The 27,193-nt window shown below is 44.7% G+C and overlaps 1 protein-coding gene across 3 annotated transcripts in view; it reads right to left on the bottom strand.

Moving 5' to 3' along the window:
* CACNA2D3 (calcium voltage-gated channel auxiliary subunit alpha2delta 3) overlaps positions 1-27,193 on the bottom strand; it is an 833,176-nt gene that overhangs the window by 434,723 nt on the left and 371,260 nt on the right. For all 3 annotated transcript variants that reach the window (XR_007191727.2, XM_057311802.1, XM_057311801.1), the window contains exons 6-9: positions 23,566-23,697; positions 15,749-15,809; positions 15,501-15,651; positions 3,658-3,732 (exon numbers count right to left, since the gene is read on the bottom strand). Coding sequence is in view for 2 of the 3 variants with exons in the window: in XM_057311802.1 (XP_057167785.1) it covers positions 3,658-3,732; positions 15,501-15,651; positions 15,749-15,809; positions 23,566-23,697 (419 nt within the window). In the remaining variant the exon portion in view is untranslated. The remainder of the gene's footprint in view (positions 1-3,657; positions 3,733-15,500; positions 15,652-15,748; positions 15,810-23,565; positions 23,698-27,193) is intronic.

Below are 27,193 nucleotides of genomic sequence, written 5' to 3'. Positions count from 1 at the left end.
CCTGTTCAGCTATCTTTCAGGTGGCAAAAACAGGCGCTAATGCAGGTCTTTTGTAAAAGGAAAGTGGTATAAATTGAACTTTCAAAAAGGGGGAGATACCTGTATACATCTTTTCACTGTTTTCTTAATGGTTGCTCTGGGTGTCGTACTATAAATATGGAATTTATCACTGTCTACTGGTATCAGCATCTGCCACTTCCAATAAGACGTGGAAATCTTATTCTAATTAGGTCCTTTTACCCTCCATACTTTTAAAATATAATTGCCTTGTTTCCTCAGCAACAGTAGGCTTTACATCAGATAATGCTATAATTTTTGCTTCCAATATTTGCTATCCAATATGACTTAATAATCTGATAATTAGAATACTCTATTATACTTGCTCCTATTTTTACCCATTCTAATATTCTTTCCTTTTTGAAGTTTCAAGTCTTTTTGTTTGTTTGTTTTTTTTCTTTCTATTTAAAGGACTTCTCTAGCCATTTTTTACAAGTGGATTTGCTGGTAAAAACATTTGTATTGTTTCCCTTCATCTAAACATGTCTTTATAACTCCTTCATTCATTAAAGACATTTACGCTGAATACAGAATCCTGGATTGACAGTTGTTTCCTTTCAATACTTAAAAAACGCTCTGCCACTTTCTTCTGGTCACCATGATTTCATATGAGAAGTCTGTTGTCATTCAAATTGGTAGTCTAAGCAATGTGCCCTTTTTCTCTGTTGCTATGAAATTATTTTTTTCCCCTTGTCTAATTACGTTTATGATGTGCCCTGCCATGGAGTGACTTGGGTTTATCCTATCTGGAATCTGCGCAGCCTCTTGAATATGTATGTTTATGCCTCTCACTAATTTTAGGAAGTTTTCAGCCAACATATCCTCAAATATATATCTAGTCCTGCTCTCCCTCTCCTCTCTTGGGACTTCTGTGATATGGATGTTAGCTCTTCTGTTATCACCCCACATGTCCGAGACCCTGTTCATTTCGTTCCAGTCTATTTTCTCTCTGTTGTTCAAATTGGGTCATTTCTATTGATCTGTCCTGGTGTTTACTGATTTTATCTTCCGTCATCTCCACTCTACTATTGAGCTGGTCCAGTGAGCTTTCTATTTTGGTGACTGTATTTTCCAGTTCTATAATTTCCATTAGGCTCTGTTTAATAACTTCTATTTCTTTGCTGAGATTTTCTATTTCTTTCCATTTGTTTCAAGAGAATTTCTAATTGCTTGTTGAGGCAATTTTATAATTTCAACATCGGATTCACGTCAATACTGGCTTCCGTTGATTGTCTTTTCTCATTCATGTTGTGATTTTCCTGGCTTGGGGGATGACAAGGGGTTTTGTATTGCATTCTGGGTGTTTTTAGGTTTCATATTGTGAGACTCCGGATCGTATATAATCTTTTTGTTAGCCATCGGTGTCTGTGTGGAGGCGTAGCACAAGAGCCAAGTGGGTATGGGTGAGATGGAAGGTCAATTTCACGTTCAGCCCTGCAGAAACTGTGGAGGGTTGGTCTACGGTTGTTCCACTGGTGTTTGTCTGCAGTAGGAAAGGTATTGTCGCAAAGGTTTTCTGTTATGAGGCTATTCCTTCCCTGGTTGTTTGGCTAGAAGGGACAGGTTTTTTCTTAGATTTTTTTTTTTTTAATTATTATTTTTGGTCTCTGCCTATTGTAGGTACAGGAAGGAGGATTCTGGAGTGCTCCATTCAGACATATGGTGGGAATCAACAAGGAGACCCAGGGAACCCAGCTCTGTATCTTTAGGTGGAGGCAGCTCACCTTGCAGTCTTCCTATACTTGTGTATTGGCAGAATCAGATGTCCAGATAAATTGTTATATTCAAAACCACTGCAGTCTTCAATATCCATACATTTTCAAAGATAATTTTAAATAAATGCTCATCCCACTTTCTCTAACAATTTTTTTTTCCTTCCTAAGACCTCAGATATCCAAATATCACACTGTTCCCTGTTTATTTGGGAAGCAACCTGAAGGGAGGTCTTGATCATTTGAAGCATCTTTTCTATTTAATGTTGCAGGCACCATCACTGGACATCTATCTGAGGCTCTGGAGGATATTTAAATGCTACCATATTGGGAAGGGGGTGGAATCCAGACCCAGGCAATGGTCAAACAAGGGGAAGGTCTCTAGGGAAATTCAGCGACAAATTTTAAATAATTTAAAATTATTTAAAAAGATAAATGGAGGTCTAAGTCATTCTTTCCTACCTTACCCTACAAAATGACCATGAACAAACATTCCCTTGATACACTTGTTCTTTGAACTACAATGTACTTCTTTCTCTCTCCAAACATAAAGCTTATTATGGTGTTTTTCCCCCTCATATTGAAGCTTGGATATTAACTCCGGTATAATTTTTCATTCTCACTCTGTATTCTAACTGGAATAAATTTCTCCTAATCCTCTGTTGTTCACTTCCTCAGAGATGCCCAACAAACTGCTTCTACCACCTGCACCTAAGATAGTACCCATGCCACTCCCTGCCCCTTTGAGCCAGGGAGGGTCTCCCCAGCAAGGTACAGTGCCTCGCAGAAACCTGCCTTGCCACTGCCCTCAGCCACCTCACGGGAGTCTGCTCCCCAGGGGAGGAGAAGCGCTGCAAGGCAAATACAACAAAACAAAATGAGGAATGGCAGTGATGTGTCCCCGGAGGTGTGATGTTGCTGCAGCCACAGCTAAACCCTCGACCTAAATTGTTACCCGACCACGTAGGGGGTGGTATGGTGGTAGCTGCAATGCTTTGTACTGACAGATTAAAAGATGGCTAAGGGAAGGGGTGCCTGGGTGGCTCAGTTAAGTGTCCAACTCTTGATCTCAGCTCAGGTCATGATCCCAGGGTCGTGACATCGAGCCCCACATCGGGCTCTGCACTGAGCATGGAGCCTGTTTAAGATGTTCTCTCTCTCCCGTCTCCTTCGGCCCTTCCCCCCATTTGTGCGCTCTTTCTTTATCTCTCTAAAAAAAATAATAATAAAAAAATAAAAAATAAATATGGCCAAGAGGAAACAGGATTTATTTTACTGAAATCTATTCTGGGAATTTTCCTAGAATGCTCCAACTAGAAGGCCAACTTCTACCCCACTTCCTAAGGTCCTCCTTTAACACATCTTCCTTTTGTTCCACGATATTTATGTAGGAGGCAATGCTCAGAGCATTGAATATACAGCAGCGAGCAGATAGCCCTATCCTCGTAAAGCTTACCTTCTAACCTGGGAGACAAGTTCCCCCAATAGCTACCCCAACAATTATTTAATCAATTATAGTAAGAGCAACCAGAGATTTAGCAAGTAGTTTTGATTTTCTTGGAAAGCTCAGCAAAAGCCATATTCTTCCAGGGGTGTCAACACAGGTATCAAACGCAACACAGGATGTGCACAGAACAAGGGAAAAGTAAACCGATGCAATTATTCTGGAACTACTGAGCTTCTGAACTCAATGTTATTATTTTATTGCCATGATTTTATTTGTGCCTCTTCATAAATGTTCTGTGCACTGGTGTTCCAAGGCCCTCAATGAAAGGCCAATACTTTGATGAGTTTCTAAAGATTAGGACAGAGTTACTGTCAGCAAGCTCCGTGGGGAGACGAGGCTGTGCCATGAGCCGTGATGCACCCGCCCAGCTGCAGGCCCTACCTCCTTGTTGGTCCTGTCGGCTTGCACCAACGTCCCATTCAGGCAAGGTTCCACGTAGTGAAGCTCCTCATTATACTGCAAAGAGATGAAACGGCCAAGAGGACACACTTCATTAATCATTTGAGGGGTACCAGATTTAAGGACACATGCAAACAAAAAAGCAACATAACTACAGGCTCAGTTCATTCACATACGTGCCTTTCTCAATTGGTGCCCCTATATGAAATCGTGCTGGAGTGCCAGGTATTCTTCTCTTGTTTGAGGGAGAAAGTTCTAGAGCATGTGCTGGTCTATGGCAGTGTTGAGGGTATACACGGTTAACTGACAATCCTTCAGGGGTGGCTCCCAACACTGGGGCTCTGTGGCCATGGCTGACAGTGCACGATCCAGGTGGGATCTAAAGAGCATCCCAGACTTGGGTGAATATAGCTCCAGCTCCTGTCTTTGGTTTTCTGGAGCCCAAGGACCTGTGCATGGGTCACACACGAGTGACAAAAGAATGGAGGAAAGGAGAAGCCTCAATGTTCCCCCATCGCTCTGGGAGGCTCTGTGGTTTTTGGTCAGAGCAGTGCTCACGAGCAGTAGTACCACCTTCCACACAGGCCAATGCCAGCCTTTCCATTACTTTTTATCCCAGAATACCCAGAATATGACGACTTGGTTTTGTCCAAAGCTCACAACTAGGAAGTGGAAATTTAAGCATGATTCTCTGCACTGTGGCTAGGTGGGGTCCTTCTGAAACACAAAACAGGTCATGTCACTTCCTGCCAACCCATTCACAGTTTCCAATGCTCTGCAGATAAACCTTCCCAGAGTGTGGCAGGGCTCTGGTCACTTGGCCCTGTTGACCTTTCCAACTTCACTCATCCATTAGCCTTCCCCAGAAACTTAGCACTATCCAGCCCTAATTCCCTTCCTGCCCTCTGAGATATCCCATCTTCTCCTCCCACACAGGGCCCTCTACCTGGAGCTCTTGCTCTGGTATCTCCCAGCTGACTCCTGTTCATCCTCTGGGTAAGCTCATTCCTGCCTCGTCTGGGAAGCAGCCTCTGTGTAGCTGCAGCTCCTTTCCTGTAAACTCCCAAGTTCTGACAGCCTGGTGCCTGGATCCCTGTCCACAGGTGGGTCCGCACTGTCAGGCTCCATATTGGTTCCTAGTGTGTTCTCTGTGACAAGCACAGGGCCGGGCCCACAGTCGGTGCCCAAGAACAATGTGTTCAATGAGTATCATCATATTTCCATTCCAGCTACCAAAAGCCCAGCCCAGAGCTCCAGAGAAAAGGAACCAGAACCATCTCTCATAGTTCCAGCTCTCAAGCAAAGTCTGGCTAAGGAGTTCAGACTTTAAGTGTGTCAACAGTGAGGACCATGGAAGGCTATGCACAGGGAAGAAAGTGAATGAAGGGATGAGCATGGGCCCACTGTTCCGGACACACTGCAGGGACAGACTGAAGAGGGCCAGTCACACAGCTGCTCCAACAGCGACAGAGACACATCCTGTTTCGGTGCCCAAGTGCTTGCAAAACAGGCAGGAGCAGTGATAATAATGACATCGGCAACTCACTTTTACGGAGCAGTCACTTCATCTAGGCACAAGCTAGACTTCATTCACGGCATACCTCAACCTCATGTGGTAAGCCCTTCCAACCACACCCCCTTTACAGATGGGGAAACCAAGGCAGAGCAAGGATGATCAACTTGCCCAAAGTCACTGGGGAGTCTACAAGGGGTGGAGTCCAGATTCAAATCCAGGCAGTCTGGCCTCACAGCCCATGATCTCAGGCCCTCAAAGCCCCCAATTTCTCCCCTCTGGTGCTCAAAGCCTCTGTGCTTCTCATCAGTCTGACTTTTGCTCCCTCTTTAACCTATGTTCTTAGTCATGCAGAGCATTTGAAAAAATTACAGCTCCGTGGTCATAGAGCTCAGATCTTCTCTGAAGAGGCACGGAGGGCATACACATTTACATGATTCTGAAATTAGCTATTGACAAATGGAAGCATGACTTTCCGTCAACAAATGGAACCTCATCTCAGGATTCAGGAAGCAGTTCACAGTCCAACCTGAAGAAGAACTTTTCCAATGTTCTCGGTCCATGTTGGACTGACACTGGAAGTGCTGAAAAAAGCAGTCATTCCCCTGCCCTCCACCTCCTTTGCTCATGGAGTTGGTCAACGGTGACAAGATGCCCATTCCCAAAGCCAGAAGCATAATCAGTCTTAGCCAATCACAGCCATCCCGTCCTCCTCTGCGGGCTGTGTGCTTTCCTACCCTGTCTTGAAGCTAGATGTGGTCACATGATGCATTCCCAGCCAACAAAACATAAGTTTCAGTGATTTTTTTTCCCTTGCCATTAAAGGAAAACTCTAGGGGCGCCTGGGTGGCACAGTCGTTAAGCGTCTGCCTTCAGCTCAGGGCGTGATCCCAGTGTTCTGGGATTGAGCCCAGCACCGGGCTTCTCTGCTAGGAGCCTGCTTCTTCCTCTCCCGCTCCCCCTGCTTGTGTTCCCTCTCTCGCCGGCTGTCTCTCTCTGTCAAATAAATAAATAAAATCTAAAAATAAATAAATAAATAAAAATAAAAAATAAAGGAAAACTCTTCTCTACTCACTACCTTCCTTCCTACTTGGGATGCCTGCGCAGCTGCAGCAGCCATTTTGCAACCATGAGGTGACAAGATTAAGAATGGAGAGCAAATCTCAGGAAGATGGGGCTAGTGTGGGTCTTTGATGGCACTGCTCAAGCATCGTACCCAACCTGCAGCTGCCCTGCTCCACGCTCCGTGAGATCATGAGACGCTGAGATGCTGAAGCAGCCTTTATTCAGTCTTTCTGTGCCTCGCACTCCCAAACTTCCCGATTCCATTTGCCAGGAAAATTTTGAACTTTATCTACATTCTGCCTAGCACACGTTATCAATATTGATTCCTGGGGTTGTGTAGTCTGAGGTGAGAGTCAGGACACTTGGGTCCACGTTCTGCCTCTGCCGTATACTCCCTGTGCGGCCTCGGGAAAGTCACTGAACCTCAGGTCCTGGATTCTTCTGCACAAGAAGGTGCTAATTCATCTCCCGTTTACCCTCCAGGGGCTCCTGTGAGGCTCCAATGAGGCAACAGACTGGAAATTGCTTTGCTGGTGTGAAGGCCTGTACACGTGGGGGGCTGCAGAGGGGGCTGGAAAGTAAGGAAGACCAAGATGTCCTTGCCCTCATCAGGGACGAACATGTGCGGTAATCAAAACCACGCTCCCCGTCACTGTGTGAGCCGTGGCCACAGCAGAGGAATCTGCTCTTCTGAACCCCCGCCAGCTTGTTAGTGGCACCATCCAAGCTTGCAGTTGACTAATTTCCCTTGACTGCATCAGGATAAAGCTATGCTGCGCAATCTGGTCTGTATCACCGAAGGGAGCTGGGCTCAGCTGTCCATGTGAGGGAATGGGGTACAGCAGGCAGCTGTGCCAAGGAGGCCCATTGGCTGTGAGTGCTCACCACGCTACCCGGTGCTCCTCCCTAGGGGGACACCAAGGGCACCCCCAATGTGAAACTGTTGCCAAGCCCCCAGCAGCTCTCCATCTGGAAACCTTCCAGTTTCTATATTTTAATGGACGTTCCCTAGATTTCTACTTGGTGAAACAATGATGTGCGATGGCCATTATCAATTCACAACTGAAGATCTGGTCCCCTCCAGCCCGAAGACGCCACGGCCCGATAAACAGCTCTCCCTCATCCCTACTTAAACAAGCAGAATCAGTAGCCTACAGAAGAAAAGGATGCAGTGCACACCATCATGGCTGGCCAGGTGGAGTTTCCTTCCGCCGTCTGCTTTTGCTGCCTCTTACTACCAGGATTGAACCCTAGAGAGGCACTCGGCCATCTCCCTCTGCACCCCAAAGTGGGTAGTCCTTCCTGTAAATTTTTGGGAAATGGGAAGAGTCTCCTAGCAGGACAGGAGAGGGCCCAGGCAGCCCTGGAGATGGTCAGGCCAGCCACCAACCACACGGTAAGAAGATGGACAAAGAACTTTCACCCCTTAAAGAGCTGGGACTGCCACATGGTCACCTTCTCCTTTTCTCCTTCCCGGCTGGCTCTCCTCTTCTGATTCACACAAGGGTAGAACAGTAGAGCTAAAGCCATGGAAGCAGACAGGCAGACAGGGTTCAAATCCTGGCTCTGCCACACACCAGCTGGGTGACCTTGGCCAAGGCCTCTCCACTCTCTGAGTCTCAGGGTTTGTGTTGAGGAAATGAGAATTGTAACTGAACTTCTCTCATGAAGTCACCGTGAGGATGAAATGAGGTAATTCGGTGAAGAGTCAACACAGAACTCGGCATATAAGAAAGAGCAAGAAGGCATCTGCATGTACATGTACAAGGAAGGAAGAAGATATATATACGAGGGTCAGGTGTGCTACCTAGAGAGAAAGCCCAAGCACACGCCCTCCACCTGGAGCTGGCATTTGCTAAGTAGGCAGGGGGTGGGGAGGAGAGGGTCACGTGCCCCTGATCTCCTCTGGAGAGCTCAGACTCTGCCATCATTGGATAGAAGTGTTACACCAGTGGGCACACGGGACTGTCTAAATACCCAGGACAGAAACCACCAGGGTGTGCGGCTCTACACCGCCCCCCGCCATGCCGCACTCTGAACCCTCTCAGTGACCAGGGTTTCGGCAGACATGGAGCCAAGACAGTGCAGCCAGCTTACTACCAAATCCCTTCCCAGGAAGGCATCTGCCATGGAGCCCTTTGGTCCTTTGTTTGCTCACTGAATATCAACTAAGCACCTGCTATGTCCAGGGACATCAAGCACGGGCTAAGTTTGCACATGACCATGATGGGACAGTGATCATGACCCACTTTTTCTTACTTTTATCCTTAAAAGAATATGTTAATTAAATCTAAAGATAATGGCTCTTTTCCCTTTTCATGATAAAAAGTGCTCATCTAGGGTGCTGCCATGGTCCCTCCGAAAAACAAAAACAGGCTTGAGGTAAACCCAAGATCTTCTTCAGGGGTCGGACTACATCCCACACCTCTCTTCCCTTGGGAACTGTCCCTCCCTTTCTCCCATGTCAACCACACAACTCTGTACTCTGACAGCAAGGACACATTGCCGTTTGTTTTCTCCTTCCTTCTGTGAAATCCCTGTAACCATTCCCTACATCTACCACTCTTAAGGACGCAGCAAAATCTTCAATGGGATTTTAATGATGAGCTAAAATAGGAAGGCCAAGCTTTAAGTTTCATTAAATGAATGGCCAGAACGTGCTGGAGAAGGATCTAAACACAACGAATAAATGGGCTGGGCTTGCCCACCAAGGCTCACACAAGCTTTGGCCTTGGTGTAGAATTGTGTCACACGTTGGCTCACGTAAATCGAAGCCTAGAGCCCAAGAGTGAAAACCAGCTGACTCTGGGTTCTGGATGATAGTGAGAACTCAACCCTACTTCATGTTGGAAGCTGGACTTGAGGATGAAAGCAATGGAGGTTTCAGGCCTAACAGAAGCCCATTGGTTGCCTAAGAAAGAGGATGAGGGGAGACCTAACTAAGAAGGGAGAAACTTTAGGGGGGCATCCCCACACGTCACCCTGCAGCTGACCCTCCATGTCTTCCACTGCCTCTAGACGAAGTCCCAATTTTTCCATATGGCTGACCAGACTTGCTGGGTCTGGCCCACCTCTCTCAATCCAGCCCCATTCTTTTTGTCATCGGCCACCTCCACACCCACTCCACCTCCCACATTCACTCCCAACACCAATAAGTCCAGACAATGAACTCCTTTCAGTCGATCCCACCAGGCCCGTACTTCCTAGGGGTGGGGGAAGAGTGACTACCGCCTGCAAATAGCACCTTCCTCCCGTAGATGCCCCCCTACCTTGGTGTTCCTTGAGTCATCACTTTTTCCAAGAAGCCATCGCTGGGTCCCCGGCTGGTTACTTGCCCTCCCTGCCCCCCTCTGCTGTGAACACCTGCTTCCTGCTTGTCCCCACACCCAACACTCACACACACAAAACCTCAAGGTCCACAGCAGGGGACAACATGTCTTCCTTATTGACGAAGTCAGTCCTAGTACAATACTTAATTCTTGGCACTGAACAGAATTTGTTAAATGAGTAATCAGAACAAAGAAATGAAAAGCAAAGTTACAGAGAAGATTACAGAGGGAAAAGAAGAGAGACAAAGCCTAGACAAAAAAAATTGACACAGAAGAAAAAACAAAAAAGAAAAAAAGAGAATCTCCACCCCTTTCAAAAAATAAACAAAAAGTAAATGGAGTAAGTGGGTGCGTTTTAGAGAATCCTAAGTTCCAAAAACAAAAACACACACACACACACAGAGAATTAAAATGCTGGCACACTCACGCAATGCAAGAAAGTGATGTCGAATTACTGGAACTCCATTAAATATTTATATGGTTTTATCGGTGCGCTCTTGATTAAACAACCTTTAGAATGAAAATGTGTAGGGCTTATGTAACGAAGCAGATGAGCCCACGATATTTTCACCAACATAGGCATCCCAGGGATCTCGTGCATTACTAAAGCTTCTTGTATAATCTGAAACATGACTGGACGTAATTAGTAGTACAGAACAAATGAGCACTGCAAGAAAATACCATCCTCATACTTTTAATACGGAATCGATTACTTTAAAAAGCAAATGCATAGCAGACAAAGCACTGGAGAAACGGTTCTAAAGAAAATCCTGCAAATTAAAACCAGGGCACCAGAAAGTTCTGGGTTGAACTAACAAATGAAGCTCTTCTCTATTCAGCTCTGCACAAACGCAGGCTGAAGGAGGCATTTAAATTGATTTAACAATATCAGTCCAGTTAATATTGTGTTCATTTAATGCCTGGCTTAGGCTTCTGTAAAATCATTTTTCAAATTTCAGCATCGGACAGAATTAGCACCCTCATTTTTATGATAATATTGTTAATTTAATGCATGGCTTGTAGTTAGACTTCAAAGCAAATCAGAAAAATATGCCTTTTCTCTTGTCAGTGACATCTCGCTTCATGCACCAGTGGGTTGACCTTAAATTTTAACTTCGGCTGCACAAAATCACTCTCCTATTTCTTCTATTCTTCTATAATTCCATCATCTAGCTCATCAGTCTTCGATTTTGCAATACCCTGCCCATGAAAGCTAAAACAGTTTTTAACATTATCATTTCATGTTTATTCTCTGGAAAGACCTGAATTGGAAGCTTTTCAGTATCATCTATAAGATGCATTTAGCCACTGAGCTTCATACAAACATGCAAACATGACTGAAATGGCCAAGGAAAGGTGTTTCCACTATTTACCCTCCCTCCTCCCCTCCCTAATAGGGCCCTGAAAACCAAGGGGCAATGATGAAGTAGATTTATATAAAGAAATACCTCTAGCTCACAAGGGCTTCCGCCATGGAAAAACAAGAATGTACTCTTTACTTTCTCCCTACAGCTCTGAAACGTCTTCTCACACATCTACCCAGCCAGCAGGAGAAAGCTGACAGTGTAATGAAGGGTGAAATGTCCTCTCCCGTAAATGGGATCCAGCGGACAAGAACAATACGCTCAAACAGATTTGCAGGGCATTCTGGATGGAGCTTGAGACCTCCCAGCCCCCTGTGCTTACAAGAGCCTGCAGCATGGTCTCCCTTTAGACGGAGGCAAGTAACCGTTTTAAATAGACGGAAAAACCTTTATATACTATATTATTAGAGCAATGTTGCCAGTGTAGAAATAGAAGGTAATGGAGGGGGAAAAAAAAAAAAAAAAAAAAAAAAGCACCACCACGATGTGGCAAGGAGAGACAATTTCAGGGACTACACATTGAGATTCACCAGTAAGCAATCCACTATTTAGAACCCTTGAAGTATAGGTGTCATAGACTGAATTGTTTGTGTCCACCCCATCCCCCCCACTTCATGCTGAAGCCTTATCCCACAGTGCGGTGGTATTTGGAGATGGGCCCTTGGGGAGGTGATTCGGGCTAGGTCCGCCCCTTGATGGGATTAGCATTTGCATAAGAGGAGACAAGACTGGAGCTTTCTTTTTCTTTCTCTTTCTCTTTCCGTGAGCACACACTGCGAGAAGGGGGCTGTCTACAAGTCAGGAAGGGAATCCTCCCAGAAACCAAACCCTACTGGACCTCGATCTTACAGCCTCTACAACTGTAAGAAAATACATTTCTGTGTGTCAGCCACCCAGTTTCTGGGATTATGTGAGAGCAGATGGAGCTGACGAATACAGGCATCCCTTGTTCCATTGTGCTTCGAAGATACTGTTTGGCTTTTTTTTTACGAGGTCACTTTTTAAAGGTTTCTGGCAACCCTCTGCAGAGCAAGTCTATCAGCATCAGTTTTGTGTGTTTTTTTTTAAGATTTTATTTATTTATTTGACAGAGATAGAGGCAGCCAGCGAGAGAGGGAACACAAGCAGGGGGAGTGGGAGAGGAAGAAGCAGGCTCATAGTGGAGGAGCCTGATGTGGGGCTCGATCCCACAACGCCGGGATCACTCCCTGAGCCGAAGGCAGATTATCAGCATCAGTTTTTCAACTGAGTTTGCTGACTTCGTGTCTCTGTCACATTTTGGTAATTCTTACAATATTTCAAACTTTTTCATTATTATATTTGTTAGGGTGCTCTGGGATCATCACCGAAAGCTCAGATGATGGTTAGCATTTTTTTTAGCAATATTTTTAAGTTAAGGTACATACGTTGTTTTTTAGACATAATGCTATTGCACACCTGCAGACTAGAGTAGAGTGCAGACATAGCTTTTATAAGCGCTAGGAAGCCAAACACTTCATTTGTCTTACTTTATCACTGTCCCCGCTAAATTTCAGCAGTCTGGTCCCAAAGTGGCCACATCTCCAAAGGATGCCCATCCACTTTCTAAGTGTGTAAACACTATCACATGCTACTTAACAGACATTCTCATAATACCTAAGTAGGTGCATACCCGTTGGGACAGCAATTTCACTTCTAGATTCTATTCAAGAGAAGCACACCAGCCCTACAAAAATACATGCCCAAGCCCATTCCCTGCGGCGCTCTCAAGTGGAAGAGACCCGTAACAGCATGATGCCCGGCAAAGGAGGACTGCTCAAATAATTAATGTCAACTACAAATGATGAAATGCTCTGCGTTTCAAATACACTTGCTTAGGATATGAGTATAGAAGCAAGTTGCTGAATAGTCTGGAAAAGAGGATTCTATTGCTGTGGAAGAATTATGTACGTTCATATACATGGAAAAACTTGGAACTGTAAGTGGCAAACAGCAAGAGAAGGGGAACCTTTCGGAATTGTTTAAAATTTTCACATACGTTGCCTCTAATAAAATAATCAAGGTGTAAAAGTTACTCTTAATTAGTGGTTCCCTTTATCGCCTCGGGCTTTCAGTATAAATTCGCGAACAAATGTGATCCATTCTCTTACCCATTAGGGGGACAGAATTCATGATTTTACTATAAAGGCTTCAAATAAAAAAGTTCAGAGTATCTTTCTATTCATCACAATAATTATGTAAATAGTCTCGAAGCTGGTCATTTATGTTGAAAACTAACAAACAGATGTACAGCGAGGGTTAGTGGGACCTCTAATGGGCTTCTTTATATAAGGGGACAATTTGGAAAAAATACTTTTTTTCCCTTAACTATTCTAAAATAACTAGCATGTCTACTTTTAATTATCTTAATCGCTCTGTCTTCATTACTGAGATGACACTGTTTGTATATCTTAATAAACTTACAGAGATTATTTCAATCGATTGGTTTTGTTAACAGAACAATAAATCCTGACTGATAAAGGATCCATGATGTAATTAGTTAGCACTTCTTATTATGCTAATTTCTGATACTTCTGTAATGAGTAATTAAAGATTAATAAGAAAGATAGTCCCAAATTAGCCACTTCTTATCTGTAAAGGCTTCAGGATGTGTGGGGGGATCAAGATACATTTGCATATCCACAAGGATTGACTGGTAACTGGGGTAACTTGGCCTGATTTAGAAACCCAAAGTTCTGTCTCAAAGTCTCCCCTGAAAGAAATGCGCCCTGGGGCCACCCCGTTTCACAGCAAGACCTTGGAGCAGCTCAACCAGTCTCTTCACTTCGGCTCAGGAAGCAGAATGAGGCAAAGCCAGACAGCTTCCGAGTTCTTACAGGGCCATTTTTTTCTGGCTCTGGGACCTCAAGCTGGTGGCTTCTACGTCATGGTGCCTCTTGTCTCCACGCTGCGTGGCACAGAGCTGGGGTGAAGCCGCAACAACATCAACCCCATCGGACACTTAGGAGGAGTGGGCAAGGAGGCTGTAGGGATTATTCTTTCAACACATACTTCAACTCTTACTCTTTACCAGGCACTGTCCCAGGCACTGGGTCTAGCTGAATAAATAAACAAGGCTAACCCTTGCTCCCATTGAATTTCTTGTTCTCGTTCTCTTCTTTTCTTCTTTAGGGGTTTTTAAAATCGGAAGCTATAAATCATGGTAGCCCACAGCTGTGCCGTCTTGCTCAATCTCATCAGAAACACGGAGGCAGGACATTAATTCAAGCAATCCCAATGCAATATAAACCCAATGTCGTTTGGACACCCGTGCCCTTCCCTAGCACGTAAAGGAAGGCTTAGCCTAGCAAGTAAAAGTAGGTGTTGTGCCCATGCAGACTGCCCAGATAGAGGGTATCTTGATGACGCACTCTGCTCAGGAACCTGGGAAGCCACACAGACTGCAGGCTTGGGAGCCTGCCTGCGAGGCTCTTCAAATGACACCCCTTCCTTCACATCCTGCCCTTGGTGGGGGCCTCCTGTGCCTGGGTTCAGGTAATCCTGGTAGCAACTCTGTGGGTGATTACTCCAGCTTCAGCTGGTGGGCTGATGGCTCAGACTCATATGGTTTGCCCCGAGATGTGCGGCTAGCTATATGTGGCAGAACTAGGGTTCAAAACTAAGTCCCGACCCCAAAGCCCAAACTCTGTCCCCTTGCGCACTGCCTCGACTGCCTGCTGCAGCCACTCGGCGTCCTAGGTCAAGGTGATGCGGCAAAGCACAGCTCACCACCAGGCAGGAGTACCCAGTTAAGTTCTCAGGGAAAAGAAGCAGGCTTGTTGTAGCTATAATCTTTGGGGAAAGAGTAGGAGGGGCATCACACAGGCGAGAAGAGGAAAAACAACTGGAGATGGAAACCAAAAATTGGTGTTCCTTTCCAAGAAGCATGTTACTGCCCTACTTTGGTCTTGGGTCTCCTGCCTCCCTGCTCTAGGACCTCAGGCAAGTCACTGACCCTCTCAACCCCAGCAGCTGCATCTGAGAAAATGTCAAAACCACCTACCTACCTCCTAGAGTAGCTGTGAGGAACCAAGAAATGCAAATACAAAGAGTAAGCAAATGGCATTAAGTAGGCACATAATAAATGCCACTTTTGTTTCCGAAGCTGAGATCAAGTGTTCTGTGAGCCTTAGACAGCTCTCCACAGTTTAGCTGCTTTATCATCATGATTATTATTACTATCATTGTCATCAGACATCTAGCTCAAAGTTAGTTTCCATGAGCCACTTAAGTAACATCTTGCAAGGTCTAATTCCCCAAGGTTCCGAAAAGGTTGGCTCCCAGGAAAACCAAATCTGGTGCTAGTCTGCCAGATGGCAACGCCCGAGTGCTAGGTACAGAGAGGAAATGTGCTCCACTGCTCTCCCAGACCCTGAAAGCCATTCCAACATCCTGATTCAGTGAACCCCCATGGCATTAACTGGTCCTCATCTCGGATGGCATGTGTGTACAAAAGCAATGAGAATGTGAACCAGTTGCTGCTAAAAGATCAGATGAACCCAAAGGGCAGAGAAAGCACAAAACAGCTGCACTCACAGCAATTATGTTGAAAAAGTCATCATCCCCCAGCGTATCCAGAATAGATGAGACGGTTTGCTTTGCAATAGTGAGACGGAGTCCTTTCATGCTGCCACTGACATCCACTAAAATGACCACATCTTTTGGAGAAGTCGCTGCCTGGATGTACCTAGGTCAGGGGAAAATGAAGTAAAAATGAAGTAAAAATGAACCTCTTCGCGGGTTCTCTCTTTAAAACACAACTAAGAGGTTTGACCATTTCCTACCATTTTCGGTTCCTGCAGTCAAAGGCAATGACTCCATTCTCATCTGGTTCCCATTTAATCCCTAGAAGAAAAATGGAGTTATGAGAAACCCAGAAACTTCAAATATTTATTCATAGCATTTCAAGGCTGCTCTGCTTTGCTGATTGAACAGACAGGGTGAAAAATCACATGCAACAACCAGCCCTGGAGCTCATCATATGCTCCATCGCCAACTCTGGGAAGTTGCTTTCGGGCTGTAACACTATAGCAATCATGGCCTCAGCTCAGTTGCTCCAAGACCTGCTGGAGAGTGGGGACTCCTCAGTAACGTGCTGTCAACAAAGGACGTGACTCCAGCCCCTTCCCGTGGCCGATGGTCATTTCTCACTGTCCAGCCAGTTGTTGGACCTGGTAGCATCATTCACAGACTTCTGGGCAATCTGGGTCTGAGCAAAGCAATGTGTGTAGCATGGTGGGTAGAAAGTCTCGACACATTTCCATCCCAGAATATACACAGGTCTGTTCTCCCCTCACTTCTGTATTTATAATCAGGGATACTGGCCTGGATTTCCACACTGAGATGGAAAAAATGGCCCTAATTATGCTGCGTTACAAAGTTTGAATTTCAGGCTTTGAAGCCTGGGGAGTTTTCCCCATGTGTAAGATGGGATCCCATATCCTTCGTCTTGTGGTTTGCAGACTGGTCAGGATACGTCCAAAGTTGACATTCTCTATATACAGCTCGGTTGTCAAGAATAAAATTTCATTTAAAAAGAAAAGTGGTTGCTGCCTGAAAATAAGATAGCGAATCATTGTTTTCAACCATCAGTGCTGCTCAGGGATGGAGGATTTAAAATACAGACTTCAGAGTGAAGAAAATGAAAACAGAAAAATGATTTTTCACAGGAGGAAATCCTGACTCAGATGGTAGCATTGGGAGTCTCCTGTCCAATGACTGATGACCAGCTTTTCTGGACCATGTTGAAATAATGACAATATGTGTCTGAGATACCACCCCCAAATTAGTACTCAGAAAACCATGAGATGGCAGTTTGTTACCCAAAGAATCACTTTATTATGTTCTCCTTGTACCTACATGTCCCACCTACAATTGGGCCTAATTTAAAGAGTTTCCTGTACCAAATCAGAAACCAGAAGTATGAGAATTAAAGGTCATTGGGCAATGAAGACAAAATAAATCTGACATGATATTGTACACTAAGGGAGAAGAATACAGTTTATTTAAAAATAACAAATATTTTGCTTTGTATAAAGCCAAGTACAGTTAGGGTAGCATGGTCTTAACACATAGTGAAATTATATCCATGGTGAGGTTAGGTAATGTTCCAATTTCACAAAGCATTGGTTTGAACCCAAATAAAGAGAATTATTTTTTTAATGTGTTGACCTATGGTAGACCTTCAGCAGGTGTTTGTTTCTTGAATTGAATTGTGGTGAGTTTTCTCAGACCAGGAATGTATTCGATCCTGCTCCACCCCTCCCCACTCGGCCATCCTTCCTCCCCATCACAGTCCCATCCCTGTGTGTCCCATTGGGACAAGAAAAGGTATAATTCTTTTTTACAGTCCCAGCATTTAGGCTAGGGCCTGGGGAGAAAGGATTAATGACTTTCAACACTCTCCTTCTGGACTGAGATCATTCCCAGGCACATGGACGTGTAACTCTCCTAGGCACTGTTGTATTCGGTGTTTTTTGAAAAGCTGACATGAAATTGTCTGTAGGGAAAACTGGTAAAGGATAGAATCCCAGAGGAAAGTGGAACAGATGGGACAACCCCAGAGCCTTTTGCCTACTCATCACAATGTTCATCAAACTCCAGTGCTCTGCCAGTGGATGGACAGACCAGTGACTGAGAAACACGGGCCTGGGCCCTGCCTGCCCTCTGGAGGCTTCACGTCAAGCAGGGAAGCTGGCAAATGATAAAAAATCACACACACCAGAGAGGTCACAAAGGAGAAGTGCCCGAGGCTATGGTAGCATGCAACAGGTGATGCTGATCGCTAATGAGAAGAAGGATCTTTTTCCAACTGAGAGCAGAAGGATGGCATATTCGTTTTCTAGAGCTGATGTAACATAAGTCCCACTAATTGGGTGGCTTAACAGGAAAGAACTCTCTCACAGCTCTGGAGGATAGAAGTCTAAAATCCAGGTGTGGGCAGGACCACACTCTTTCTGAAGCTCAAGGGAGGAACCCTTCCTCACCTCTTCTCAGTGTCTGGGGGCTTCCAGCCATCCTTGGTGCTCCTTGACTTGTAGCTCCATCACCTCAATCTCTGTCTCTGTCCTCTTTCTGTGTCTGTTCTCTCCTCTTCTAAGAACATCAGTCATATCAGATTTAGGGCCCACCCTAATTCAGTGTGATCTCATCCCAACTTACTTAATTACATTTGCAAAGACCCCTATTTCCAAGTCAGGTCACATTCTGAGGCTCCAGGTGGATGAATATTTGGGGGGGAGACACTACTCAACCCACTGCAGATGGGTAGGAATTATAAAACAAAAGTAAGTGGTGGCCACAGGGTGAATAAGAATACCCCAGGCACAGAGATTGACATGTGCAAAGGTCCTGAGGTTGACAAGAGCACGTCAAGGTCAGCGAACTGGAGGAATTCTGGTATGGCTGTGCATAGAGAAAGTCTATGCCAGAGGAAAGGAGCCTGGGTGGCAGCAGGAACCATGAGACCCAGGCCCTTCCTGGTGAGGACTTGAGGTACACACTAAGTGGGGATGAAGACAGCACCTTGAGACAGTTCTAGGTATAGCTGCCTAAACTAAAGTGGAACAATAAAGGTCACACCTGGGCTCAAGTCAGGACTGGACAGGCCCTCGGGGGCCATTTTGCCCACAGCTGACTCTTGGGTCAAAATCTTCAACTCATAGCAGGAACTCTAGGCTCTCAGAGTTCAAAAGATTTTCCTGAGATTTCCAGTTATGACTAGGACTTGTCTCCCAAGTCCCCACCCACCATGCTCTTCCTTACATAGGCATTTCCATGAAGATGTCCCATGAGAAGTGTTAGCATGGGTTAAATGAATAAAAGTAAAACTGGTTTCTATGCCTTGCATGGGAAAGACACCCAAGGGCCTTTAAACTGCTTATGTCATCTTGAATCTCTACAACGGGGTCCACAGAGGCAGCACTGACCAAGCTAAGTGACCATAAGCCCTTCCTTTTCCAATCTCACAACAAAACGTTTTAGGAGACAAACTTCAGGAAACCCTGTCCCAAATAGCACTATCTCCCCCAGGATATATCAACTTTCCAGTATATAATTTTTTGTACACACAGATATTTTGAATATGTTCAAATAACTTCAAATCCCAGAGAAATAATAGTTGGCTCATCCTAAATCTTTCGAACCAGGAAACTGACACAACCAAGAAGCTCCTCCATGAGCTATATAATTTCTAGAATTGGCAATATGCCTTTTTGGGATACCACCCAGGTTGGTTGGGGCACAAATCTCAAAATAAAAGGAATGATGAAGTCATCGGCTTGGGAAGACCTGGAGGAAGGGGAGCAGTAGAGAAAAGAAAGGGACCATAGCTCTATACTGTATTTATGCCAGTTCCCCAGTTGGTCACTGAGGCCCACTAGGCTGTAGCAGGTGACCAGCTTCCCAGAGAAGTAGTAGCTCTACTGTATCTGAGGAGGCAGGGCTGCCGCTACCAGTGTGATGGGCCAATAGAGCTGGTAAACTTTGATCTACTGAGTGATTCACTCATTCAACAAATACATACTAATATGTAAGTTTGAGGATGGTAACAGAGAGATAGCCAAATGTCTCCATCCTCCTGGGGCACATATTCAAGCAAAGGAAATGGGGATTGAAAGCCTGATGGCTCAGGACTGCAGGGCAGAGTTCATATTTTACGGAGTAAGAACCGCCATGAGAATAAAGCATGAAAGAGGTGGTGAAAATATTAACACCATCACCAACTCCCTCCCATCCTGCTGGATGACTTGGTTCGTCAGTTAACCTCTTGGTCTGTTTCCTCATTGGAAAAATGCAGGTTATAGTAACTCAAGCTCACAGGATCATTGTAAGGATTAAATCAGACAATGCACAGTGCTCAATAAATGGGGGTCACTATCTACTATCATCAGCACTAATATCAATATGACATTAATATTAACATCATCCCTAAAGACCCCGAAGGATGACACTGAAATAAACAGAACCCTGATAAGGCCCGAGTAACCAATCCTGCAGAGCTCACAGGCCCTTTACTAGTATTTTGTTGCTGTGGTGGTTGCTGGTGTTCAGAAGGGCCTCCCTAAAGTTCTTTCTCTGTTTGGTGAGACCTTTTCATAATACAGGCACTGAAAGGTAGACCAGTACCTTGGAAACTGGGTATCAGACCACAAAATTCTTTTCCCACAGAGTTACACTGTTCAATATGATAGCTACTAGCCACATGTGGTGATTTAATTTTAGATTTAAATTAATTCAAGTTAAATAAAATTCACATTTTAGTTCTTCCGTCTCATCAGGCACATCTCACATGCTCAATAGCCACATGTGGCTTGTGGTTACCATATCAGACACTGTAGGCATAGAACACTACATCATCCAAAAGACAGCACATGGAAGCGTTGCCACATGCCCCCAGGACCTACGGTGAGCTTGTGGAAGCCTACATAAATCTACACAGAAGGAGAAAACATCATGACAGGTATGCTACTAGCCTGATGTTTTCCGAAATTCCCCTTCCGGGAACTCCATGTTCCTACCTCCAGAAGCTGAGATTGTGCTCCATTTTAGTGACCTCCTAGCATCTTCTGGTTCCCCCATCTTAGTATGAAACACATTGTACCATCATGACCTGTTCACCTGTCTCTGTCTCCTTGGTAGTCTTTTTTTTTTTTTTTAAAGATTTTATTTATTTATTCGACAGAGATAGAGACAGCCAGCGAGAGAGGGAACACAAGCAGGAGGAGAGGGAGAGGAAGAAGCAGGCTCATAGCGGAGGAGCCTGATGTGGGGCTCGATCCCATAACGCCGGGATCACGCCCTGAGCCGAAGGCAGACGCTTAACCGCTGTGCCACCCAGGCGCCCCTCCTTGGTAGTCTTTGTTCCTTACTTTAGGGTCCCCTCCAGGCAAGGCCATAGTAATCCTGACCAGTCCCCATGGTTTCAGATGGCTAGGCTTCCCACTGTCCAGGCTCCCTTGCTTGAGGACCCAGACAGACTAATCCTGGGACTTTCATCTAAGCCATTGGGACAGATGCTCTCTCTTCCTCTGCGACCATAATTGAAAAATAATCCTGCAAATACACAGCCATGTTCCCCATCACTAGGAGATTAACCTGCCAGTGAAATATGGTCAGAATAGAGAAAGGTGGAGATGAAAGGGAGAAGGCAAGAGTCACAATCCAAATGACAATGCTGAATACTGGGACCCAGCTGTGTCTCAAAACAACACATGCCCTAGATTTCAAGTTACAAGAGCCAATAAATGTATTCCTTGCTGGAACTAGCTGGAATGGGGTTTCTGCCACTTACAACCCAAAAATCCCTAAGAAAGGCATTTCTCCACAAGTGGGAGATGCATGAGGGCAGAGACCTTATCTGTTAAGTTCACCATTTTCTCCTCTGGACCTCACATAGTGCTTGGAACAAAATAAGAACTCAGGACACATTACGTAAGAGTGAAGAACCATCCCTTCTGTTTAAGGACATGCACACTTACCACTGATTCACACTATTATACCACTCTAAAATATGGAAAGAAGTATCCTTAAAGTAAGAAATCCTAGCAAAAAAAAAAAAAAATGTCCACGGATCACTCTTCTAATGATCATTTTATGTCCAAGAGACAAGAGATGTATTCTCTGTTCAGAACCAAACACTGTGTGACCACAAGGCATTCTCGGGGCAGTGAAACCCCTTAGGAGGACTGTGATCGTGTCTTTATTAACATAGAAAAGAGGCAGGAATTTTATAAAGTCAAAATTCTGCCACGAATGTCATAAAAACGGTAAGCATTTTTCAGCCCACTGTTCTGACTGATAAAAACCTTGTATGTAAATTAAATTAATCTTCCCTATTAACAGACACCCTTCATGAGGATTCCTTTTTGTTATGGACTGAAGTTTATTCCCCCCTCCAAAAAAAATTCATTGAAGACTGATATTACCCTATGTGATGGTGTGAAGTGATGGGGCCTTTTGGGAGATCATTAAATTTCGATGAGGTCACAAGGATGGAGCTCCCATTGTGGTTAGCGCCCTTTAGGAAAAGTAAGAAATACCCAAGCTTCCACTCTCTACCATGTGGGGAGACAGGGAGAAGGTGGCCATCTCCACCCAGAACAAGGGCTCTCACCAAGAACCAAATCTGCCAGCACCTTGACCTCGGACTTCCAGCCCCAGAACCAAGAGACATGAATGTCTGTTGTTTAAACCGCCCAGTCTGTGGTATTTTCTTATGGCAGCCTGAGATGATGAAGGCACCTTCTTATTTTTATTTTTTTTTCAAATTTCCCCATGACCATAGTTTGAGGACTTCCTACTGGTGGAGATAACAGATGATCCGTGGTTTCTTCTTATCGGTTCCACCTTGATCTAAAGGCTACATGGTAAGATGGTAAGAGCTCCCTGAGGCTTCCTCAATGGATCAACCCCCCACCATGCTTTATTTTCAGCAACATCTGCGTTAAATTTACTCTCTGTTGAGGGTATCAAAGCAGATTGCAATTTGGGGACACTGGAACTTTAATAGACCACTGTTTATTATAACCTTATCTTTACTAGGATGCTTATTGTTTAAATTTCCGTAAGCTCCAGGAGGAACCACGCATGCCCTGCTGAACGTGGCTCTTGGGAAATGCTGAATAATCTGGCAAAGCAGACACTTGGCAGGCAAGTCTCAGGGGACAGATGCTATGTGCAGGGCAAACGGCTCCTCGAGGCGGAGGCTGACAGTCTCTGTGCCTCAAAGTGGGAAGACATCAGGTGCCTAGTCTTACTTAATGAAAACATAAAAGACTCCACTTAATTGCTCCAAGATTATGCAGGGCGTTTTTTCCTTCTTTTAGGTTGAGCTTGTTAATTTCTGCAGCTGTGATGTTGGCACGACTGTAGCCTCGAGTCCTGTTTTCACAACTTGTGAGCAAAATTAAAACTTCCCTTCTTAATTAAAATTCAAACCAAGCCAGAATTAAATTCTTATTGCAAAGCAGAGGCCTGGGGAGGCCTCAGAAGGAATACCTGTTCCAAAGGTATGAGGGACAAACTCTGACAAACATACTCATTTGAGGCTGCGATCGGCGGCCCTAAGGATGAGTTGCTAACGTCCGTGGTGCTTTGGCCACCGCAAGCTCTTCCTCCGAGGGCGGTCAGCTCTGGAGTGGGGAAACCTAAGTTCCAGTTTTCCAATTTTCACACCTTCAGTCAGAATTTAATTCAGCCCAATGATGACTTGTGCTTTTCCACGGTAATAACGACAATAACAATAGTTGTAGTAGTGAATAGTAATAAAAGCAAAATTCTTGTCCGGAAAGATCAAATATGGTATGTTTCACACTCCAATTCCTCACTTTTGGTGGCAGCTCTACAAACTGCTCTATTGAGAAAGATGTGGAAACCATATGCAGATCTAAATGCCTGTGTGTGTGTGTGTGTGTATGCACGCACGCACACACGCACAAATTCTCACATGCGTGCACACACATGTGCATGCATGCCTACATGATTTGAATTTAATCTTTCATTTTCTCCTAACAAGAGGGGAAAAAATGTAACCCTGAACAGGAAAGAAACATATCACAGGATCATTAATCTCAATCATAATTCTCAGGGCAGGGATACTCACCTGGATACTGCCTAAAAAAGCCCTTTGCACTTCCAAAGTACTGCCATATGAGGGACGGGTCACGATCAAAGTTATCGACGAAAACTTTGTTTAGGGATTCGGACCAATAAACCCCATTGACGATTGCTGGGTCTGAAAAGAAAGGGAGGAGGAATGTTACAAAGCAAAGCGAGAGAGAACCCCGGTTGGCATCCCTCAGAGCCGGCAGATAGCAGCATGAGGTCCATCTTACAGGATGCTGTGAAAAAAGTTATAGCTCCCCACATGTTTAGCTCCTGGGAATTCCATACACTAGGGTTTTCTCATCCTGCCCAAGCCCCCACAGCCACCCAGGAGCCTTTATTGGTGACTCTTACTTGAAAGACACATCCCTGTCTTTGTAAGTTTCAACCTCACACAGCACAGAGTTCTTGAGAAAGCCAAGAGAGACCTTGTTAGCATTATTTTCCACCTTTTCCTCTCCTGAGTCAGAACCCAGCATTAAAAACGGAAAAAATGTGTTTTCTCTCACTGCAATGACCTCAGCCAACACTGTCCCATTCCAATTCTCTCCACCTCTGACTTCAAAGTTTGCTTTTAAAAAAATAAATAAGTAAATTGGAATTACATAACTACATCCCCTACTTCTTTTGTTCAGCAGATGGTGAACACCAGGAGGGCAGGAACCATTTCCCTTCTGTACCCCTTCGAGCAGGGCATGGTAGAAATTCCAAACATTTATGGACGCATGAAGAGATGGATGGATGGGTGAATGAATAAAAGCAAAGGTTGTTCGTCAGATTCCGGACAACTGTCTACTCTTCTACCCCTGTGATCCCATGAACAAATCCGTTTTCCTCACTCTTGGCGGCTGAAAGATAACCCTTTGCCTCCTGCCCATGGATAAGAATGAAGGGCAAAGACAGAGAAGGAAAATAAGCAAGTATTGTTTGCATACTGATTGAAGCAAGATGGATCATGAAGGACGCTTTGTGATCAACCACTTTTTTTTTTTTTTAAACTACTGGAGATCCTGTTTCAAAATGCTGCTGCGTTAAGTAAAATCCTGTTAGGAGGGGAGATCACTAGCCAGCCCCAGCATGATGAGCGTAAGAACGACAACAGGGTGAGCATGTCAATGATGAGGAAGAGGAGGGGGAGAAGCAGAAACTTTTCCTGAGTCTTTCCCATGGTGCAGGCACTGTGCTTAGCTCATCTCCTGTCACCCCTACCACAGCCCTCCAAGACAGGTTCCATTGCTGTCCTCCATGCTCCCCAAGTGGAAACAGAGTACCAAAAGGTTAGGTTCTTTCCTAAAAGCACCCATTCATCAATGACAAACATTCTGACTGTAAAACCGGATAGTAACACACATCTTAAAGGGTATCGGGAAGGTTAAAGAAATCTACAGAAAGTCATTGGTGTAGCAATTCCATTCACCTGGATTCCAGCACCCTCACCAGCATTCCCTGTGGGACCCCAAGTCACAGCAATCCCACCATGGCATCTTTATTCCAAAGATTCCTCCATTCTACACAGGGCAGGATGAAGACAGAATTGGCCACTCTAGTCCTCAAGTAGCATAGTAAATCATGAGCAAAATAATGCTAGAAATGTTTACGTGCGTTAGGTATAGTGACAAGGAAACTCACTGTTTACACCAGTGAACCCCATCCATCCTCCACAGTGGGCTGCCCCAAGATGCTCATCAGAAGAGGTATGAGGCAGAGCCCACAAAATGGCGCCTGACCTAGTGGACAGACATGGCGTCTTGTATTGTCTTACTTCTAGCCTGCCTATTCTTTCAGATCACTTACCCAGATTCCATAGACAAGTGGGATTCTGACTCTTATCTCAAGTGTAAGTGCTCAAACTCTTATAAACTATAATAAACCACATCATAGGCTGGGAGAGTGAAAATGACCAATTCAACCTTCTACCACAAAGTAATTTTGAGATAGACTTTATCCTCACAATCTTGGAAAATGGAACCCTTTATTGTTCCTGTGCAAGCTTGACAATAATTATCGTGACTCACTCCTTGCTACAAAATCCACTTAACTTAATCCACAAAGAGGTAAATACAATAATGACACTGAAAACTCCATGGTTCTTGCCTCCTCCATCAATGACCTCAATTATGTTGCCATCGTATAAAAACTTTCCACAATTAGTAGCAAAAATTCCATTTCACTCACTCTCTGTCTCAACATGTTAAGGAGTCAAACAGTTTCCAGTTAGAGAATTTTTTTTTTCTTGACTGTGGTTTCTTTGGGGGTAGTAAAAGGCTACCCACGACCTCAGGTGGTCCTAGAAACCTAAGATTGCCCCTTGGGGAACTGTGCGTACCTTCAGAAATGCAAAAGGAATTGTGATGCTCAGAGGATTATTTCACCAATCGTTTGGACACTAAATCTCACTCTGAAATTACGCCTCTTTAAGAAAAGGGGGCTTTGATCTTCCCAGGGTATGGTGAACAAGGGAAGCAGAATCACTAAAAAAAATGGTCTAGTTAAAATGAAGGCTGTGTTACACACACCTATTTGATCAAATATTTGAGATTACACGTCCTCTGGCTTATAAAGTAATCACAGTGTGTTGATTTCACAATTTTGCTTAGCAAGCAATTTTAATAGAATGGAAAATCTTCAATTGCTGTTCATTATTAGTCATCTAAGACACACACACACAAAAAAGAGGAGTGCCTAGGTGGCTTAGTCAGTTGAGTGACTGACTCTTGATTTCGGCTCAGATCACGATCTCAGGGTCCTGAGATCAAGCCCCTCCTGTAAGGCCCTGTGCTCAGTGGGCAGTCTGCTTGAGATTCCTTCTCCCTCTCCCTCTACCCCTTCCCCTGCTCATTTGCTCGCTCGCTCTCTCTAATAAATAAATAAATCTTTAAAAAAAGAGAGAAGAAAAAAGAAACAGGAAAATGCTAACATTATAAAATGAGGACTTCATCTAAATATCTGAGTTAAAAAAAAATAAAAAGTTAAAAATAGTTTTCCCAAACATGGTTGACAGAAAGTAGAAATGAAGCAGCCCAAAGGTTTAGTGCCTCCCATCGCACCCCGTGTAGCCAGTCCCCAGCTCCTTCCACTCTCTCCTGAGGAGGAGGTGAACATGACATCGTGGACCAGCACCCCAGCGACAGGTTCCCTCGATGGCTGCTGAGCAGATGTGCTTTCTTAAGGTCACTTGCGAAATCAACAGCATCCTCTTAGGCAATAAGTTTCCTTGTTTCCTTGATTGTGTTCTGTTTCAAACTTTCTTTAAAAGCTCCGCTGCCTCATTTGGGGTTCTTCAGGAGTCTGTGACTAATCTGAGCTTTGGTTCCACTTCTGCCCCTAATCTTCTGAGGGGGTTAAAGTACTGTGTTAGCTTCCTGTGGCTACGATTACAAATTACCACAAACTGGTGACTTAAAACAACAGAAATTTACTCAGGAGGCCAGAAGTCCAAAATCAAGGTATTGGCAGGATGGGTTCCTTCTGGGGGCTCCAATGCAGACTCTTCCAAGTCTCTCTCCTGGCCTCTGGTGGTCATCAGCCACCACTAGTGTTTCTTGCCCTGGAGACACGATCGCTCCAATTTCTTCCTCCATCTACACGTGGCCTTCTCTGTGTACCTCTGTGTCATTGCTCCCTTT

This window comes from Ursus arctos, unplaced genomic scaffold, assembly GCF_023065955.2.
Source record: "Ursus arctos isolate Adak ecotype North America unplaced genomic scaffold, UrsArc2.0 scaffold_14, whole genome shotgun sequence".
Lineage (NCBI taxonomy): Eukaryota > Metazoa > Chordata > Mammalia > Carnivora > Ursidae > Ursus > Ursus arctos.
This window is presented reverse-complemented; position numbering and strand designations above follow the sequence as displayed.